The 22,115-nt window shown below is 46.2% G+C and overlaps 1 protein-coding gene across 1 annotated transcript in view; it reads left to right on the top strand.

Moving 5' to 3' along the window:
- Positions 1 to 204: 204 nt before the first annotated feature.
- The window catches only part of LOC118383889 (neuronal acetylcholine receptor subunit beta-2-like), a 36,353-nt gene continuing 14,442 nt past the window's right edge, over positions 205 to 22,115 (top strand). The window contains exon 1 of the mRNA XM_035770282.2: positions 205 to 770. Within this exon, the coding sequence (XP_035626175.1) occupies positions 719 to 770 (52 nt within the window). The 5' untranslated portion in view covers positions 205 to 718. The remainder of the gene's footprint in view (positions 771 to 22,115) is intronic.

Here is a 22,115-nt window from a genome sequence, read left to right as displayed (position 1 = left end):
CGTTTTTCGAAGGATTAATCCCCATTCAATTAAAATAAGTAAATGCAGTCTATTAGAATAGCCGATCGCCTCGGGGATCTCTACTGTAATTGCTTCCTATTTGTTGTCACAAATAGCAACTGTGTAGGCTAGATCAAAACTGAGCGATAGAGACCGGAACCTTCCGCCGCCCGACGGAGAGCGCACCAGACTGGCATGCGCAAAGTGAGGACGACCGCTTTAATATTTTATCTACAGTAGGCAATGGCTGGACAGTCTACCATCAACGGGATTACCTTATCCCCCGTAACTCGCCATCCATCTTCATAGCCGCAAAATTCTTGGAAAAATAACATTTTAATACTCAAGTGTAATTATGGACTCCGTTTCTGCACCCCCGGTTTGCGGTGCTCTTGCAGTTCCATGACTGGTGGGGATTGGACACGGTAGCCCCACTCAGACGCGCTGTGACAGAAACAAGTCTCCTCATCTGGGAAGACTCAACAACCCTCGCCTAGTAACGAGATTTGAAGCCTCCCCTTTATCAAACTAACGGGATCGTCGGATACCAATGACTTAAAATGACACCTTAAGTTACCCTCTTATTACGCGCTGGTGTGTGCTGTCTCTGGTATTATTTTTCCTTTTCACAGTGGGAGCGAAAGAGCGGGGAAACAGGAAACTCGTCCATCTCCAAGTTTTTCAGATCTCAGGGGCGCAGTGGAGGGAGCGAGCGGCGATGGCAGCCCGGATGACAGCAGCGTTCGCTCTTCTGGTTCTCACCGTGGCAAGTGAGTAATCCTATACTTAGACAGGCCCATATAGCAATAGCCTACCATGGCTTCTCGATATTGTAATTTGACCGCGACACACCCTGCATGTCCATGATGCTTACAGTTGGAGAGTGAATCATACTTTCTTGTGAATTTCAAGACCTAGAGGATACATAATGACAAATATTCTCATTCATGTCTGGATATAGGCTATGCGTAACGGGGATTATGTGTATAATTGTTTCTATTATATTATTGTTGGAAGTGATTGTGATGTTTTAATTGTTTCCCTGGTTTGATAACATGATATATTTTCAACGGGACATTATATTCCAGTGGGGAAAGTCGTTTTCCGTGCGTCAGATTGTGTTAAGCACGTGATTTTTAACATGGCTCGATTAACTAACGTGCATTATTTTACACAACTAATACGCGCTGGCTGTTATGCACTACGCATAAATGTGCCATATACACACACAGGCTTAGAGAGAAGTCTCCGAATTTCACACAGGAGGCCTACAGTAGGCCTAGCCACCTTTATTAGGCTAATGTTTTAAGCTTTTGGCCGAATTGATTAAATTATAAAACGTACTCACTTCACATATCTTTGAAATCTTGTGACATTATATACATTTTATGACAGCCTTTTAACCGACAGGAAATTTCCATTTAGTGTCTAATTGAATTCTCACAATGCCAATTAAACATGCTTGATTAGGCTATTATGATTTCATTATGGCTAATTGTGCTTAAAATGGTTTGGTTTGCGCAAAGCCCACTGCGGCTGATGATTAGGAAGGACATCAAGTTGCCATTCCATCCAGGATTTGGAACAATAGCCTCAGTTGAATTTGACTCAAACCCAAAGAGGAATGTTTTTATTTTATTTTGAGTTATCCCTACAACATAGATATGTACATATGTGCGTCAGTGTGTCACCTTTTTAGTTTCTTTATTGTCCCTAGGCCTTCCTTATCAAGCCCTTTCATTCTGCATTTGTCAGTCACGAGCTGGTCAGCTACTGTATAGCAACCTAGCGGTGTCAAAAGCCCTGGTCTGCCCTTGACTGACACTATCCATGATGCTGAATTAGAGCCCCTTGACTGACGCTGTCCATGGTGCTGAATTAGGGACCATTGACCTACACTGTTCATGGTGCCGAATTAGGGCCTCTTGACCAACGCTTTCCATGGTGCTGAATTAGGATACATTTCAGTATAGTCACGCTTTTCAGCTCAGCCTACTGGATTGTGGATGGTACCAACATGGTTTAAATTAATCTAAGATTAGAGATAATCTAGGTTTTGTAAATCTAGGTTTGTAATTAATCAGAGATGTGTTGCACCAATTAATTTTAAATCTGGATCAGTAAATCTATTACTAACGGTTTTAAACTGTGATTAGTGACATGTTACACCCATTTATGAGGTATTTCATAAATTGAAATGAAGTAGCTAGCCTACTTGACAAATGAGGCCACAAAGTTTCTGTTCCTTGATAAAATAATAACAACGTAACGTTAGAACTACTTCAACTCCATCTGAAAGGTTGCCTGATTTGAAATAAAATCCGTTATTTGCCAGTACTAGACAGAAAACTAATTTGCTAGCTAACGTAGCAAGGTAGTTTATAAACCAAGATAGCTAGCATACAATATTGTTTATTATTGTCGTTACTTAAAGTTATTTAGCAACTGTATTATTTGTCCGCTAGCCACCTGATCATGGCACGTCAAAGAAGTAAACATTTCTGTTTATGAAAAATAATATTCTCGGAGCTGATGGAGAAATTTAGTAACGTACTGGAGGATAAAAAGAAAGACAACACGACTGTCAAAAAAGAAGGAAGACACCTGGTCCACTTTTTGCGACAAATGTAATAGATCAACACGGATTAAAGAGAAGAGCGACCCAAATCGGATGGGAAAAACTTCAAAGCGAAAGCCAAAAAGGATGCGGCAGAGGAGAGGCGGGGGCTATTTCAGACGAGAGCCTCTGTCCAAGGGAATTCATCCTATCACCCAGAAGATATGCGATATAATTCTCCAGCAGTTTGCTCCTCTTCATAACCCATATGATGACGACGGACAATTTGACCCACCAATATTCAGTAAGCACAAATAATTGGTAAATATCAATGCCTATGTGTTAATGCTAACGTTACTTCACTACAATCAGGCCGTTATCAGGCCCGTTACAGCATGTTGCATAATAATTATTAGCTGAGGAACCCGTTTTGGTCTCTCCACAGTAGGTATGCTGCCATTTTATCAGTTAAACCACCTCAAGTGGCAGTTTAGAATTCATCTCCAATCTAAGTTTATATTCATTGAGCAAAAGGATGAACTTTAATCTGTGTTCAATGTGAAAACTAAACTTAGATTAGTGGAAGAATTTCATTTCACTAGGATTTATTTAAAACTAGGTTTAAAATTTGGTGCAACAAGATTAATAGATAAACCTTGATTTAACCCAGTTTCAGAGTTCATCCATGTTGGTGCAACCCACCCTGGGTCTTTTAAAATATACTATTTCAAATCAAATTTGATTTGATTAGTGTGTTTGGACCATGATAGTTTGTTGGTGATGTGGACACCAAGGAACTTGAAACTCTCAACCTGCTCCACTACAGCCCGGTCGATGAGAATGGGGGCATGTTCGTCTTTTTCCTGGGCACAGAGACTATAGTGGTCTGCTTGAAACATGGTGGTATTACAGACTCAGTCAGGGACAGGTTGAAAATGTAAGTGAAGACAATTGCCAGTTGGTCAGAGTATGTTCATGGTACACGTCCTGGCAATCCATCTGGGCCTTGTGAAAGTTGACCTGTTTAAAGGTCTTACTCACGTCAACTACGAAGAGCGTGATCACACAGTCGTCTGGAACATCTGATGCTCTCATGCATGTTTCAGTGTTACTTGCCTCGAAGAGGGCATAGAAGTAATTTAGCTCATCTGGTAGGCTCATGTCACTGGGCAGCTCATGGCTGTGCTTCCCTTTGTAGTCTGTAATAGTTTGCAAGCCCTGCCACATCCGACAAACGTCGGAGCCGGTGTAGTGCGATTCAGTCTAGGTCCTGTATTGATGCTTTACCTGTTTGATGGTTCGTCAGAGGGCATAGCGGGATTTCTTTTAAGCTTCCGGGTTAGAGACCTGCTCCTTGAAAGTGGCAGCTCTACCCTTTAGCTCAGTGCGGATGTTGCCTGTAATCCATGGCTTCTGGTTGGGAAATGTATGTACGGTCACTGTGAGGATGACATCATCAATGGGCTTATTGATGAAGCCAGTGACTGATGTGGTGTACTCCTCGTTGTTCTATCCTGCCGAAAAATCTTAAATCCCACCAGCTGTGTTATTCATGTCGTCGTTCAGGCACGACTCAGTGAAACATAAGATTTTACAGTTTTTAATGTCCCGTTGGTAGGATATATCTCTGTCTCTTTCTCATGCGAATGACAGGGATGAGGGCCTTGTCAGACATCTGAAGTAAATCCTTCGGTCCGACACATTAAAGAAAAATATTTTCACCAGTGTGGGGTGAGTAGTTGCTGTCCTGATTATCTAGAAGATCTTTTTGGTCATAAGACACTGTGACATAAACATTATGCACAATATAAGTTACGAATAATGCAAAAAAACACACACAATAGCACAATTGGTTAGGGGATCGTAAAACGGCAGCCATCTCCTCCGGCACCAGATGGTCACACCAAAAGCATATGTCTCCCAAGACTAGATACTTGGATTCTCAGGTAGGCCTAAAGAGTGAGGTTGCATTGAAAAGTTGGTTTGTAACTCTTACATTTTCTTTGATAAAATGACATAAATATAAACTTTCATGACACATGGTGTCATTTTAAGGTGGGCTGGTAACACATGGTTGATATGAAGATGTAAAATGTCTAACTTCCAGTGCAGTAGGCTGCTTAATGTGGTTTTCTAACGTGGCTAATCTTCCTCCTGCGGACGTGTAGTGAGCACCTGTAGACTAGGCACTCTGCCTGTCCTCTGAGAGCTGTCTAGGAAGACAACACAGAGTGACTGTGTCACTGTCACCTCTCGTCTCCCTCTGTCTGGAAACAGCTAAATCTGACAACTGCCTCACTGGAGTTTAGCTTAATGTTCTCACTGTCTGGCACTCTATCTCAGTCTTTTCTCCTGTCTAGATCTCTTGCTTTTTATCTGGCTGCTCATTGCTGGTCTGCTCAATGCTGGTCTGCTCAATGTTGGGCTGCTCAATGCTGGGGCTGCTCAATGCTGGGGCTGCTCAATGTTGGGCTGCTCAATGTTGGGCTGCTCAATGCTGGGGCTGCTCAATGCTGGGGCTGCTCAATGTTAGGCTGCTCAATGTTGGGCTGCTCAATGTTGGGCTGCTCAATGTTGGGCTGCTCAATGTTGGGGCTGCTCAATGTTGGGGCTGCTCAATGTTGGGCTGCTCAATGTTGGGCTGCTCAATGCTGGGGCTGCTCAATGTTGAGCTGCTCAATGCTGGGGCTGCTCAATGCTGGGCTGCTCAACGCTGGGGCTGCTCAATGCTGGGCTGCTCAATGCCCAGGAGTGCAGGAAGGGCAATCACATGATAGCAGTCTTTAGCTTGCTGCACGCATGCAAATCAAGTCACATTTTATTTGTCACATGCGCCGAATACAACTCATGTAGACTTTACCGTGAAATCTTTGCTTATGAGCCCTTATGAGCCCTTCCCAACAATGCAGAGTTTAAAAATAATAATGACAATAAAATATTAACTCAAGAGGAATAAAATAACATACACAGAATGGAGCTCTATACAGGATGTAAACCTATAGGGGAGGGTCTGGGTGGGCATCTGTCCGCGGGGGCGGCTCTGGCGCTGGACGTGGACCCCACTCCATAATTGTCTTAGTCCACCTCCTTAGCGTCCCTTGAGTGGCGACCCTCGCCGCTAACCTTGGCCTAGGAAACCTAACAACGGGCCCCACTGGACTGAGGGGCAGCTCCGGACTGAAGTAGCTCGGGACTGAGGGGTAGCTCGGGACTGAGGGGAAGCTCGGGACTGAGGGGAAGCTCGGGACTGAGGGGAAGCTCGGGACTGAGAGGAAGCTCAGGCAGGTTGATGGATCTAGCAGATCCTGGCTGGCTGGTGGTTCCGGCAGATCCTGGCTGACTGGCAGATCCTGGCTGACTGGCGGATCCTGGCTGAATGGCGGATCCTGGCTGACTGGCGGATCCTGGCTGACTGGCGGATCCTGGCTGACTGGCAGATCCTGGCCGACTGGCAGTTCTGGCAGATCCTGGCTGACTGGCGGATCCTGGCAGTTCTGGCGGATCCTGGCTGACTGGCGAATCCTGGCTGACTGGCGGTTCCTGGCTGACTGGCGGTTCCTGGCTGACTGGCGGATGGACCGGACCGTGAAGGCGTACTGGAGATCTTGAGAGCAGGGCTGGCACTAACCGCCCTGGCTGGATCTTCACCCTAGCCCGGCAGATGTGGGAAGCTGGGATGTAGCGCACCGGGCTAAGCACGCGTACTGGGGACACCGTGTGAACCACCGCATAACACGGTGCCTGACCAGCACCACGCTCGCCACGGTTAGCACTGCTAAGAGCACTGTAGTGCTGAGATGGCACAGGACGTGCAAGGCTAGGGAGATGCACAGGAGGCCTGGTGCGTGAGGCTGGCACAGTCTCATATAGGACGTACCAGTACCAGATCAATGCGGAGCTCTATATAGGACGTACCATTACCAGATCAATGGGGCGGCAGGGTAGCCTAGTGGTTAGAGCGTTGGACTATTAACCGGAAGGTTGCAAGTTCAAACCCCCGAGCTGACAAGGTACAAAACTGTCGTTCTGCCCCTGAACCCACTGTTCCTAGGTTGTCATTGAAAATAAGATTTTGTTCTTAACTGACTTGCCTAGTTAAATAAAGGTAAAAAAAAATTAAAAAATAAATAAAATGTGGAGCTCTATTTAGGATGTACCAGTACTGTAATGGTTTTCTTCTGGTGAAAGAGAGGTGGACCAAAATGCAGCGTGGTGGTTATTCATGTTTAATTTATAAAGACACTACACATGAGATAACTAACAAAAACAACAAACGTGAGAAAACCTAAAACAGTCCCATCTGGTGCAAAACACAGAGACAGGAACAATCACCCACAAAACCCAACACAAAACAGGCTGCCAAAATATGGTTCCCAATCAGAGACAATGACTAACACCTGCCTCTGATTGAGAACCATATCAGGCCAAACATAGAAATAGACAAATCAGACACACAACATAGAATGCCCACCCAGCTCACGTCCTGACCAACACTAAAACAAGGAAAACGCATACGAACGATGGTCAGAACATGACAAGTACCAGATCAACGTGGAGCACTATATAGGACGTACCAGTACCAGATCAATGTGGAGCTCTATACAGGATGTACCAGTACCAGATCAATGTGGCGCTCTATACAGGATTTACCAGTACCAGATCAATGTGGAGCTCTATATAGGACGTACCAGTACCAGATCAACGTGGAGCTCTATATAGGACGTACCAGTACCAGATCAATGTGCAGAGGTACGAGATATTTGTGGTAGACATGTACTTGAAGGGTCAAGTGACTAGGCACCACGATAGAAAATAATAAGAGTAAAATAAAGAACAGAGTAGCAGCAGCAAATGATGAGTGTCGAAGTGTGTGAGAGTGTGCGTTTGTGTTGTGTCGGTATGCATATGTGTGTTAAGTGTCTGTGTGCATATGTAGTGTACATTATGTGAATGCGTGTGGGTTTTGAGTGGGAGTGTCAATGTAGTGTGCATAGGGTAAGCGCAAGATAGTCAGCAGAGCTACTTTGGGTAGCATTGATGGACTATTTAGCAGTCTGCACCCCCACAACCCCCCACCCTCCCCCACAACCCACCGGGCTATGGAAATCAGCTCTCTGTTGTGTTAAAAACATAGTTTGTGGGCCTTTGGAGCTGCGTAAGGCTTTTACGTTTTGTTGTGTGTTTGTTCTATTATGTGTGGCTGTTATTATGTTGATGTTTTCCACTTGACAAAGTTTACAGCGTAGACGTGCGAACTCACTGACAGGCAATGCTAGTGATTCAAATGAACATTGTAGGTGTCCTACAGTATCACTTGTTTGAATGTGTTATTTTTTTTAATGAGAATCGTTAGTGCATCACTGTGGTCTTGATCCTGTCCATTCCTGAGGTGATATTTTCAATATTTCAGAAACACTGTTTAGGAAAGAGTTGGCACAATAACTCGTCGGATAATCTGGAGACCATATTCAGAAAGCAGAAGAAAATGCGATAGAGTGATCGAGAGGGAGAAAAAGGGGAGAGAGAGAGATAGAAAGTGAGAGATTATACTCTTTTCAGGCAGAATATTTGGTATATTACCAGTAAAAAATATAATTCAATGTTTACATGACCTCCTTTCAAACAGCCCCTTATTTACATATCCATGGGAAACTGGAACATTGGGAGGGGTTGGGGGGTGTTGTTAAACCATGGGAGCTGTATGCATTTAAAAGGAGGGATGTGTTAAATAATGGAGGTATTCATGAATTTACCTGCAAAAACGTAGCGAACCAGTCACACAGACCCGATACCTGTATTTTGGTTACAGGGTCTGTGAATATGCAGGAATCATGACCAGGTCTTTAGGTGGCTTTTAATTTACAATGTTTTTTTGTTTTTTTTACCTCCTACCCCTTTAAGATACACCAAAATGCTGGTATAAAAAAAGCAGGCATGGTAAATGATTGCGATTTTGGTCTCTTTGTGAAAGGGATAGACAGAAAGATAGAGAGAGAAAGAGAGAAAAGGAACGAGAGAGAGAGACGTCGAGGGGTCTCTTATCTAGATGACGTTCTGTGAGAGCCAGCAGCAGGAGTTGAATCAGTTGGTTTTAGAAACCAGGCTCCGCTCCCTCTCCTGCTCCAGGCCACATTGGTTGATGTGAGAATGACACACAGGGAGAAGAGAACAGGAGAAAACCAGTCTCCCTCTCCTGCCTTCGCTCCGCTCGACCTGCACTTGTAACCTGTTACTGTCGCTGGAGAGGAGAGCGGAGCAGGGGAGGGAAAGGGAAGAGGAGAGGAAGGGAGAGGAAAGAAAGAGGAGATGAGAGCAAGGGAAGAGAAGAGATGTGGGAGGAGAGGAAGGGAAGGGAGGGGGAGTAGAGGAGAGGAAGGCAATGGAGGAGTAGAAAGGGGAGAAGAGAGCAAGGGAATAAAGGAGATGGGGTATGAGAGAGCAAAGGAAGAGAGGACAGGAGGACAAAGGGGAGAGGAGAGGGGGAGGAGAGCAAGGGAAGAGAAGAGAGAAGAGGAGGGGGGTGAGGGGAAGAGAGGAGATGAGTAGGCTGGAGGAGGGCTGGGTGTAGTTATTCTCAGCGTGGGAGTGTAATGTCGCCTGCAACACAAGTGCTACTGTCACAGCTGAGACTGGGAGCACGCACACGCACACACACACACACACACACACACACACGCACGCACGCACGCACATGCATACACACACACGCACACGTACGCACACAAACACACACACCACCACCGCCAACAACAACAGTTCTAACACAACCTACCACAGCCTAGGACAGCCAGCGCAGGAAATTTACAAACGGCATAGTTATGGCAATGATCCCAGTCAACACAATTATCACCTTCACAAGAATCATGATCAGAGCAGACAAATCACACCCACAAAACAAGGTTAACAGTCAGAGCAACCAAATCACAATGTTATAACATTCAGATCAGCCAAAACACACCCACAAAACAAGGTTAACAGTCAGAGCAACCAAATCACAATGTTATAACATTCAGATCAGCCAAAACACACCCACAAAACAAGGTTAACAGTCAGCACAGCCAAAACACACCCACAACACAAGGTTAACAGTCAGAGCAGCCAAATCACAATGTTAACATTCAGATCAGCCAAAACACACCCACAAAACCAAAACACACCCACCCAAAACAAGGTTAACAGTCAGAGCCAAAACACACCCACAAAACAAGGTTAAATCAGCACCCACAACACAAGGTTAACAGTCAGCACAGCCAAAACACACCCACAACACAAGGTTAACAGTCAGCACAGCCAAAACACAAGGTTAACATTCAGATCAGCCAAAACACACCCACAAAACAAGGTTAACAGTCAGAGCAACCAAATCACACCCACAACACAAGGTTAACAGTCAGCACAGCCAAAACACACCCACAACACGTTAACAGTCAGAGAAGACAAAACATACAGCTACAGTATCTGAGCTATCATAACCAGACCAATTTACAGAATATTTATATATATTTATTGTTTGTATATTATACATACAGTACCAGTCAAAAGTTTGGCCACACCTACTCATTCAAGGGTTTTCCTTTATTTTTTAAACTATTTTCTACATTGTAGAATAATAGTGAAATCATCAAAACTATGAAATAACACATATAGAATCATCTAGTAACCAAAAAAGTGTTAAACATATCAAAATCTATTTTATATTTGAGATTCTTCAAAGTAGCCACCCTTTACCTGGATGACAGCTTGGCATTCTCTCAACCAGCTTCATGAGGCAGTCATCTGAAACGCATTTCAATTAACAGGTGTGCCTTGTTAAAAGTTCATTTGTGGAATTTCTTTCCTTCTTAATGCATTTGAGCCAATCAGTTGTGTTGTGACAAGGTAGGGGTGGTACACAGAACATTGCCCTATTTGGTAAAAGACCAAGTCCACATTATGGCAAGAACAGCTCAAATAAGAGAAACGACAGTCCATCATTACTTTAAGTCATAAAGGTCAGTCAATCTGGAAAAGTTTCTTAAAGTGCAAATGCAAAAACCATCAAGCGCTATGATGAAACTGGCTCTCATGAGGACCGCCACAGGAAAGGAAAACCCAGAGTTACCTCTGCTGCAGAGGACAAGTTCATTAGAGTTAACTGCGACTCAGACTGCAGGCCTCAATAAATGCTTCACAGAGTTCAAGCAACAGACACATCTCAACATCAACTGTTCAGAGGAGACTGTGTGAATCAGGCCTTCATTATCACGACTCAGGATATGACCCAGACGCAGACACAGGAGGTTGATGGTTCGGTTCTCAGATCATTTATTATAACACAGGGGGCAGGCAAAGGGCAGGTCGAGGACAGGCAGAGGTTCGTAACCAGGTCAGAGTCCGACAGGTGCAGGACGGCAGGTCGGCTCAAGACAGGCTGGAAACAGGAGACAAAGGGCTGTGAGACAGAGGTTGGATCCTAGACACATGAAAAGTGGGATGTATACGGAGGGTGTGGGGCAACAGAAGACAAACAGCAGAGGGGCTAAGAATCTTGGAGATGGGGAAGGTTTACGGGACTCCACCCAGAGGGGCAGATCCCGAGTGGACAGCCATACCCTCTGCCTGAGACTATAGCGGGGAGCAGGAGTCCGGTGGCGGCTCGCCTGTTGCCGATAACTGGAGGTGGTCTTTGGAAGGGCGGACCGGGCTCTCTTCCAGGTACGGCTACAGTGGCGGACGAACATCTGGGCCGAGGGTATGCTGACCTCTTCCTCTTGCTCAGGAAAGAGTGGAGGCTGATATCCCAAGGAACACTCGAAAGGCGAGAGACCAGTGGCCGAGCAGGGATGGGTGTTGCGAGCTTATGCCACACATATGAGTTGCTGGCTCCAGTTGGTGGGGTTGGCGGAGACGAAGCAGCAAAGAGCCGTCTCCAAGATTGGCTCGCTCTGACTGGCCGTTGGCCTGGGGTTGACGACCCATTGAGGGTGCAGAACGCCTTCCAGAACCGCGATCAGAGACCATGTCCACTGGAAGACGTGCTGCACCATGAGCTGGGCCGTCTCCTTGGCTGAGGGTAACTTGGGAAGGGGAATGAAATGGGCGACCTTGGAAAACCTATCTACCACCGTAAGGATAGTGGTGTTGCCATCTGATGGAGGGAGACCTGTGACGAAGTCCAGGGATATATGGGACCAGGGGTGGTGAGGAACAGGGAGTAGATGAAGGAAGCCAGCCGGAGCTTGCTGTGGGGTATAATTCTGAGCACACACAGTGCAGGCGGCAACAAACGTGGAGACATCAGGAACCATGGTGTACCACCAGGATGGCAGGCCAGTCTGGAGGAATGAGACCATTTCAGGATTGGGGAATGAGTCCGGGACAAACATTGGGTTAGCCGGGCACCCCCAGGGTCCAGATGAGAATGCTGTGCCTCACGGACCTGGTTCTCTATACCTCAGTTGAGTGCAGCCGCAAGACAAGAGATAGGGAGGATGGGTTCGAGGTCCGACGGTGTAGCAGCGGTGCTATAGAGGTGTGAGAGCGCATCTGGCTTCACCTTCTTGGACCCCGGGTGGTAGGAGATGGTAAAGTTGAACCGAGTGAATAGCAGGGCCCATCGAGCTTGCCTAGAGTTGAGGTGCTTGGCAGTGCAGAGACATTCCAGGTTTTTGTGATCAGACCACACTATGAATGGATGTTCCACCCCCTCTAACCAGTGCCTCCACTCCTTCAACACCATCTTCACTGCGAGTAGTTCTCGATTGCCCATGTCGTAGTTCCTCTCAGCGGGGTTAAGACGATTGGGAAAGGAAAGCGAAGGGATGCAGCTTTTGGTCCTGGGAAGAACGCTGGGACAGGATGGACCCAACTCAGATGTCCGAGGTGTCGACTTCCACCATAAACTGACGGGTCCAGATGGATTAAGATAGAAGCTGTAGTGAACTGATTCTTGAGGTGTGAGAATGCCCGGTCAGCTGCTGGAGACCACGTGAATGGAACCTTGGGAGAGGGGAGTGCTGAGAGGGGGGAAGCTTGGGTGCTGTAACCCCGAATGAAGTGGCGGTAGAAATGAGCAAACCCCAGGAAACATTGAAGCTGCAACTCTGGATGTGGGTTGAGGCCAATTTACCTCCGCTCTCACCTTGTCAGAGTCCATCGGAATATTTCCAGCAGCATTGACGTACCTGCTGGAGACGTTGAATGATCTGTCGGACGTGAAGGACGTGTTCTTGAGCTGACTGGGAAAAAACGAGGATGTCGTCAAGGTAGACAAACACAAACCATTTCAACATGTCACGGAGCACATCGTTGACCAGGGCCCGGAACACTGCGGGAGTTGGTCAGTCCAAATGGCATAACAAGGTACTTGTCGTGCCCGCTAGCTGTGTTAAAAAATGTTTTCATTTGTCTCCTTCCCATATCCAAACCAGATGGTAGGCAGTCCAACTTTGAGAAGATCGTCGCCCCCTGGAGAGGCTCGAAAGCCGAGGAGATTAGTGGTACTGTGACAAAACTGCATATTTTAAAGTGGCCTTTTATTGTCCCCAGCAGAAGGTGAACCTGTGTAATGATCATGCTGTTTATTCAGCTTCTTGATATGCCACACCTGTCACGTGGATGGATTATCTTGGCAAATGAGTCTCACTAACAGGAATGTAAACACATAAGCTTTTTGGGATCTTTTAATTCAGCTCATGGAACATGGGACCGACACTTTACATGTTGCGTTTATATTTCTGTTCAGTAAAAATAGAGAGATGTCAATATATGGCTCTGGTCATAACTAAGACATAGGGTGCTGCTGCAGTACGTAGCTAAACCAGTTGAATGCTGGGAGATATAGGGGCGGGACAGAGGCAGACGAAGCGGAAGTAGTTGGCCATGACAAAGCAAGGCCACCATACTGTAGATGGTGGGGCATTAAATAATTTACTGACTGGATACTTCTGCCCGTGAAGAAGTAGAATATGTGTTGGATGGTGTCTTTTCCCATAAGAAACCAAAATATGTTGCTCTGAGCATTTGTCTGAAGTCTAATCAAGTGTGTTTGTGCATTGTGGAAGAGACTGTCGTTGTTCCCAGTTGAAAATAAAAGCGTCAGAGTATAACCTTTGATTGTGTTTCATACTTTCTGCATGTGAGATGATGCTGTTTTTTAAAATTTGAAATCAGATTAATTATTGAAGCAGTTAGAGTGCAGTGGGTGGGAGGAAGAGGAGGAAGAGGTGGAGAGGGATATTATGCATTGGTCTGAAACAAAGTCCTCATGTTCTTTGTCTGTCTCTGTTTCTGCTCTGCCACGTCTCTGCCTCTCAAAATGAAGACTTACAGTGTAAATCTTACATACTCCCACTCAGTGGTGTGCCGTGGGCCTGGGGGCTGGGCCTTCAGTGAGGTCCTACACAGTCCCACCCGAATGAATCCACCTCTTATTACCATCATTATGATGCCATGGCTCTAGACACTATACATTTAGACAGAAACGCAGTATAAAACCAGGCGTTGCGTCACCTTGAAATTGACATTTTTATTCATAGAATTGCAGGGGAAGAGTACAATACCTTTTCATTGTGCAGCTCCCATTGCCCTGCACGCTTGTTCGTTGAGCTGTATATCCACTCCGGAGTCCCCAAAAGTTTTCAAAAGCACTATTGTTTGTAAGTGCCCAGCCGTGTCTCATTGCTGCCTTGGTTAGACAACTCAAGTTTGCAAAGCCAGTGTGGCTCCAAACACCAAATCTATCACTTGCAAATAATAGGCATTCCCAGCAGCACAGTTTGCAGTGCTTCTCGGAGCCTGTGAGCCATTGATAGCGCTCATAGTTGGAACTTTGAAAGTGGCGAACGAACCCCTTTCCCGCCTGTGACAGGCTTTGTAGCGTCGGGCGACCTCTCCTGACAATGTCTAACTTTTCTTGAAAAGTTTGTCTTGAGAATGGCGTTATAATTATATCCTCGACCAAATCGATATCTTCTCCTCCTCCTTCCGCCATTGTGGGTTAAAAAAAACAGCTTAGTAGTACGCAAATTAATTAGTTTAGTTCTGAGGTTTGCATATACCTGCCCATATAGGACCTGCCTCTCAATATTGGTAATCCAATCAAAAGACGTGCACGCACTACGCCTGCTAGCTGGCTCCTGTGTAACACTGGAGCCAGCCAGCAGGCGTATAATAGCCAACTCTAAAGCTGATTGGTTGACACTAAATGTTCTTTTCCATTCACTTTAAGCTACAAGCGCCCGCACTGTTGATTCTGAAGGCCTGAGGGCACATTTTAGACTCCTGGCAACACATGATGGCTGAATATGATTGGATAAAAGATCTAACATAAAGACCAGCCCTCCAAATCTCAACCTGGGGCTGGAAGCAATGCAACCAAGAGGAAAGCTATGAAATGAAGAGTATAACTCTTACTCTGGGGAATAATTTAATACATATTTGTGGGAAAATATATAAAAAAAAAAGATATTCTGATGATGTTTAGGCCAGCAGAGAAGGCCTTGCTGGCCCTGACGGCCCACTACTGCTCCCACTTCTGCCAATCATTTTGTAAGCCAGTAGATCTTTGAAGTAGAGTCAAGAGCGCCCAGAGGATTATAAGAATGATCAGTGTTAGAGAGCAGTGTGTCCTATTCTGGGTTAAAGGGCTGTGTGTCCTGTTCTGGGTTAGAGGGCTGTGTGTCCTGTTCTGGGTTATTGGGCTGTGTGTCCTGTTCTGGGTTAGAGAGCTGTGTGTCCTGTTCTGGGTTAGAAAGCTGTGTGTCCTGTTCTGGGTTAGAGAGCTGTGTGTCCTGTTCTGGGTTAGAGAGCTGTGTGTCCTGTTCTGGGTTAGAGAGCTGTGTGTCCTGTTCTGGGTTAGAGAGCTGTGTGTCCTGTTTAGAGGTAGAGTACAGACCTATATGTGTGTAAGAGTCAAGGATTTGATGTGTGGTCTGGATGAGAGGTGGCTGCATCACAAATGGCACCTGATCGATTTCTATAGGCCCTGGTCAAAAGGAGTGCACTATATAGGTAATAGGGTGCCACTTTGGGAAGTAATAGTGGTGCCGGTCTCAGTGAGTGGGGGTTCATCAGTGGGGCATCTGAGGTGCCTGACCTTCAGGTGACATTCTTCCTGAGAATCGCTAACCAGCCAGACAACTTACTTCACTCCTTGAAGGTCTATAGTATGTATGTTACTAAACACCACCACTCACTTCTTCTCTAAATGGATAAAAGGTTAACATGTTTCTATCCTGAATGATGTTCCTGGAAAGAGACTTGGTAAACAAAGACCTGATAATGCAACTCATACCATGGTATTGTTGAATACCTGTTTCTGATTAGCTTGAAGGGCTTTCTAGAGAGGGCATTATTTCCCGATAATGTACATTATATTTGCACAGCAGAATTCAATGGCTTCATTTTTGCGTGTTGTATGTTCGAACTGCTTTTGAACGCAAAAGTCGAAATGAAAACATTGTTGGCAATGTTGAATTCGATTTTCGTAATTGCAAGTTAGGACTGATGGGTTGGTTAGCTAAACTAACACGTTTGTTTGTTTGGTTACCACAGCAACTACTGTAGCTTTCTAGTAAACCTGCTAGCTACTCCAGTGGAAGTTGAACACATTTTTACCAGCAAAATTATAATAGATGCAGTGCATTCGGAAAGTATTCAGACCCTTTCACTTTTTCCACATTTTGTTACATTACAGCCATATTCTAAAATGTATTAAATTGTTTGTTTCCATCACTTAGTCCCTCGTTTGATGCACCTTTGAAAGTGATTACAGCCTCAAGCCTTCTTTGGTATGACACTACAAGCTTGGCACACGTGTATTTGGGAAGTTTCTCCCATTCTTCCAGGCAGATCCTCTCAAGCTCTGTCAGGTTGGATGGAGAGCATCGCTGCACAGCTATTTTCAGGTCTCTCCAGAGATGTTAGAGCGGGTTCAAGTCCGGGCTCTGGCTGGGCCACTCAAGGACATTCAGAGATTTATCCTGAAGCCACTCCTGCATTGTCTTGGATGTGTGCTTAGGGTCGTTGATCTGTTGTAAGGTGAACCTTCACCCCAGTCTGAGGTCCTGAGCACTCTGAAGCAGGTTTTCATCAAGGATCTCTCTGTACATCGCTCCTTTAATCTTTCCCTCAATCCTGACTAGTCTCCCAGTTCTTGCCGCTGAAAAACATCCCGATAGCACGATGTTGCCACCACCATGCTTTACCGTATGGCGCTGTTTCATCAGACCAGAGAATCTTGTTTCTCATGGTCTGGGAGTCTTTAGGGGCCTTTTGGAAAACTCCAAGCGGGCCGTCATGTCCGCTTTACTGAGGAGTGGCTTATGTCTGGCCACTACGATAAAGGCCTGATTGTTGGAGTGCTGCAGAGATGGTTGTCCTTCTGGAAGGTTCTCCCATCTCCACAGAGAAACTCTAGAGCTTTGTCAGACCATCGGGTTCTTGGTCACCTCCCTGAACAAGGCCCTATTCTGCCGATAGCTCAGTTTTGCCGGGCAGCCAGCTCTAGGAAAAGTCTTGGTGGTTCCAAACATCTTCCATTTAAGAATGATGGAGGACACTGTGTTTTTGTGGACCTTCAATGCCTCAGAAATATTCTGGTACCCTTCCCCTGATCTGTGCCTCGACACAATCCTGTCTCTGAGCTCTACGGACAATTCCTAATGGCTTGGTTTTTGCTCTGACACTCACTGTCAACTGTGGGACCTTATATAGACAGGCCTTTCCAAACTATGTCCAATCAATAGAATGTACTATATTTGTAGAAACATCTCAAGGGTGATGAATGGAAACAGGATGCACCTGAGATCAATTTCGAGTCTCATAGCAGAGGGTTTGAATACTTATGTAAATAACGTATTTCTGTTTTTAATTTAACATTTCTAAAAACCTGTTTCTCTTTGTCATTATGGGGTATTGTGTGCAGATTGACGAGGACAGTTCTTTATTTAATCCATTTAAGAATGAGACTGTAAACGTAGCAAAATGTGGAAAACGTCAAGGGGTCTGAATCCTTTCTGATAGCACTGTATAGGCTACTAACCCCATTGCCTTTCTTGCACGAACACTCACACTTGTCTTTTGTTAGTAGCACTGACTTTGCTGATAGCTGCTTTATTTGAGCAAAAATGTGCTTCCTATGATTGTGATATGAGTTTGTCTGTAAGTCACTCTGGATAATAGTGTCTGCTACGGTGGAGGCTCTGAAAGCCACCCAGTTAACCCCTGGTGCCATCGTTTGGAGTGCATTACACGGGTGAGAACATCCTAATGGAAGGGAATGTGTGAGTGGTACAATGAGCTGATCTGAACCATGTGACTAATCCAGTTAACTGGAGATAATCATCACATCAGCTCCCTGTCATACAGCAGCCCCTGGACTGTGGGGCTTTAGACTGTGTGTGTGTGTGAGTAAATGTGTAGTGTGTGTATACAGTATATACATGCAGTATGTTTAAGTGATAATGCCCTCAAAGCCGGTGTTTTGGAGGATATATTGGCACGGTGTTGTTAATCTCGGGCCGGCAAACCGTGACAATATATCCTCCAAACACCGGTTTCGAGGGCATTGTCCCTTTTATACGGGTTACCAACATATTCAAATAATGATTGACATGTTTTCATTGAAAACGTTATTTGGATTAATTTATTCATACAATTTATCCTTCCACAATATACAATTCCGACACAAATCTAGGGTTGCTACCCTAGCCGGCTGGTCGTTTGTTCTATCGGTTCGGTTGCCAGAGACGCAGTCGTTAATTATTTTTGCTCTAAATCTATGGACCCATTTGGTTCGTTCTAAATGTTACGTTGCCATGACGGCTGCAACGTTCGCATCCCTTGCTTGTTAGCTATCCAACTACGGCTAACACAGTCCCTTCAACCAGCCAGAATAACAGCAAAGTAGCTGCTTTTGTTTAAGCGTTTTTTTTCGTGATTTCTTTTTTATAGAAACATCCATAACAATGAGCTAGTGATGCATGATTTCCAGGACACTGTTCAGAGGAGCTAGCCAACTACACAGCCAACAACAATAACTTCAAACAGAAGCTGGAACGACAGCAAATGATTCATGATTTCGACTGGTTGAGAACAGCTGCCAGCGTGTCTGTCTCATCCTAACTCCCGACACGTTCATTATGGGACATCTAGAGATCAAATTTCAATATTGTAACAATGTTGCCAATGTCGGAAAGACTGACAGCAAGGTGAATACAAATCTCCACTGTTGAAAACCAAATGCTAGTTTAAACAAAATGGGATATAAAATCTCAATTATTTTTACAGTGGAGATCAACTTTATAAATTGCCTGGCTTGGTTGATGAGACAGTGGATTGCGCAGTCAGAGGGATCACTGAATAGGCATTTTAAATTCATAGCCTTAGCTGGTGGTAATTTGTGGAATAGACACCGGCTGGAACACGGTTTTAACTAATCAGCCTCCTTTCAAAAGCAGCTACAAAATAGAACATATAAGAATGAACTTCATAGCCATTGAATTATACAGTGCAATTATACTGAGCTTTATAGGGAAATAATGCACACATTAGAATTCCCTTCAAGCCAATCAAAATGCATATTCAACAATGCCATGGTATAAGTATGTAAATAATGTATGTGTGTGTGGATGTGTGTATTGGACCATCAGTAAAGACACAATCACATCACAACTGTTTGTCAGATCAGAGACTATATAATGTTCGTACACACCCGCACATACACACACATTCTATCTGGAGAGATTTTGCACATTGCATTCTCATTGCAGCGGCAACAGGCGATGAGAACATCCCACGACCCTGCAGTCCAGATTAGAAGGACCTTCGCTCAGCACGAGATTTAAACCTCGCTCCACTAAACACTGCCCTCTCTCTCTCTCTCTATGTGTGTGTGTGTGTGTGTGTGTCCACTAATCAACCTTTAAATTATGCTAATCAAGAAGCAGTTAGTTCATAATAATCCTCATTAAAAGCAATGCACTGAGTCAGCTGTGGTCTGAAAGGTCTGATGTTGGTCTGATGTGCCTCACTTGCTCTGCTACATGACAGTCCTTTACAATGGATGGCTTACACACGCTCTGTTATGCTGAGTTATGTAAATATATGCACAGTGAGGATGATACCAGGGCATGATGAATACGGCCGTGGTGATATGAAATGGCAGGGTAATTGTAGAGTACAGCGTGTACTAGATAAGAGTGTTTAAAGTTCAATATAAATATAAGTGATGAGTATGAATATGAAGTAGAAGGGTTCATTTTAGTTCTATATGAATATATACTGAAACGGTTATGAGACTTTAGTATAAATAGAGAGGTGATTAGTTCTATATGAATATATACTGAAACGGTTATGAGACTTTAGTATAAATAGAGAGGTGATTAGTTCTATATGAATATGTACTGAAACGGTTATGAGACTTTAGTATAAATAGAGAGGTGATTAGTTCTATATGAATATATACTGAAACGGTTATGAGACTTTAGTATAAATAGAGAGGTGATTAGTTCTATCTGAATATGTATCGGATGTCACGCCCTGGCCTTAGTATTTTGTGTTTTCTTTATTATTTTGGTCAGGCCAGGGTGTGACATGGGTGATTATGTGTTTGTCTTGTCTAGGGGTTTTGTAGATTAATGGGGTTGTGTTTAGTAGAGTAGTCTAGGTAAGTCTATGGTTGCCTAGAGTGGTTCTCAATCAGAGGCAGGTGTTTATCGTTGTCTCTGATTGGGAACCATATTTAGGCAGCCATATTCTTTGAGTGTTTCGTGGGTGATTGTTCCTGTCTCTGTGTTTGTTTTGTATATTGTTCGTATTTTTCATCTTTTATTAAAGATGTATAAAGATAACCACGCTGCATTTTGGTCCTCCTCTCTTTCGACTGAAGAAAACCGCAACAGAATCAGCCACCACAACAGGACCAAGCGGCGTGGTGACAGGCAGTGGCAGCAGGAGCAGCGCAAGGAGGAATGGACATGGGATGATGTGTTGGACAGTAAGGGTTGCTACACTTGGGAGGAGATCCTAGGTGGAAGAGATAGCCACCCATTGGAACAGGTGGAGGCACTTAGGAGAGCAGAGGCAGCCAGAGAGAGGAGCTGGCGATACGAGGGAACACGGTTGGCAAGGAAGCCCGAGAGTCAGCCCCAAAAATGTATTGGGGAGGGCACACAGGGAGTATGGCGAAGCCAGGTAGGAGACCTGCGCCAACTTCCTGTGCTTACCGGGGGGCTAGAGAGACCGGGCAGGCACCGTGTTATGCTGTGCGGGTGCATAGTCCGGTGTGGTACATACCAGCTCCTCGTATCGGCCGGACTAGAGTGGGCATCGAGCCAAGTGTCATGAAGCCGGCCCTATGCATCTGGCCTCCAGTGCGTCTCCTTGGGCCGGCTTACATGGCACCATCCTTGTGCACGGTGTCCCCGGTTCGCCTGCATAGCCCAGTGCGGGCTATTCCACCTCGCTGCACTGGCAGGGTGACCGGGAGCATTCAACCAGGTAAGGTTGGGCAGGCTTGGTGCTCAAGAGCTCCAGTGCGCCTGCACGGTCCGGTCTATCCAGTACCACCTTGACGCACCAGCCCTCCGGTGGCAGCTACCCGCACCAGGCTTCCTGTGCGTGTCCTCGGCCCAGTACCACCAGTGCCAGCACCACGCATCAGGCCTACAGTGCGCCTTGCCTGTCCAGCGCTGCCAGAGCCTTCCTCCTCGCCAGCGCTGTCGTAGTCTCCCGCCTGCCCAGCGCTGCCAGAGCTTTTCTCCTGTCCAGCGCTGCCGGAGTCTCCCGCCTGTCCAGCGCTGCCAGAGTCTCCCATATGTCATGAGCCGCCAGATTCTCCCGTCTGTCATGAGCTGCCAGAGTCTCCCACCTGTTCAGCGCTACCAAAGCCGCCAGTCTGCAAGGAGCCGCCAGAGCCGCCAGTCTGCAAGGAGCCGCCAGAGCCGCCAGTCTGCAAGGAGCCGCCAGAGCCGCCAGTCTGCAAGGAGCCGCCAGAGCCGCCAGTCTGCAAGGAGCCGCCAGAGCCGCCAGTCTGCAAGGAGCCGCCAGAGCCGCCAGTCTGCAAGGAGCCGCCAGAGCCGCCAGTCTGCAAGGAGCCACCAGAGCCACCAGTCTGCAAGGAGCCGCCAGAGCCGCCAGTCTGCAAGGAGCAGCCAGTCTACCAGGATCCGCCAGTCTGCCAGGATCCGCCAGTCAGCCAGGATCCGGCAGAGCCGCCAGTCTGCAAAGAGCCGCCAGAGCCGCCAGTCTGCAAGGAGCCGCCAGAGCTGCCAGTCTGCATGGAACCGCCAGAGCCGCCAGTCTGCAAGGAGCCGCAAGTGCCGCCAGTCTGCAAGGAGCCGCCAGAGCCGCCAGTCTGCAAGGAGCCGCCAGAGCCGCCAGTCAGAATGGAGCAGCCAGTCTGCCAGGATCCGCCAGTCTGCCAGGATCCGCCAGTCTGCCAGGATCCGCCAGAGCCGCCAGTCTGCCAGGATCCGCCAGAGCCGCCAGTCTGGCAGGATCTTCCAGAGCCGACAGTCAGCCAGGATCCGCCAGTCAGCCAGGATCTGCCAGAGCCGCCAGTCAGCCAGGATCTGCC

The sequence above is a fragment of the Oncorhynchus keta genome, chromosome 4 (genome assembly GCF_023373465.1).
Source record: "Oncorhynchus keta strain PuntledgeMale-10-30-2019 chromosome 4, Oket_V2, whole genome shotgun sequence".
Lineage (NCBI taxonomy): Eukaryota > Metazoa > Chordata > Actinopteri > Salmoniformes > Salmonidae > Oncorhynchus > Oncorhynchus keta.
This window is presented reverse-complemented; position numbering and strand designations above follow the sequence as displayed.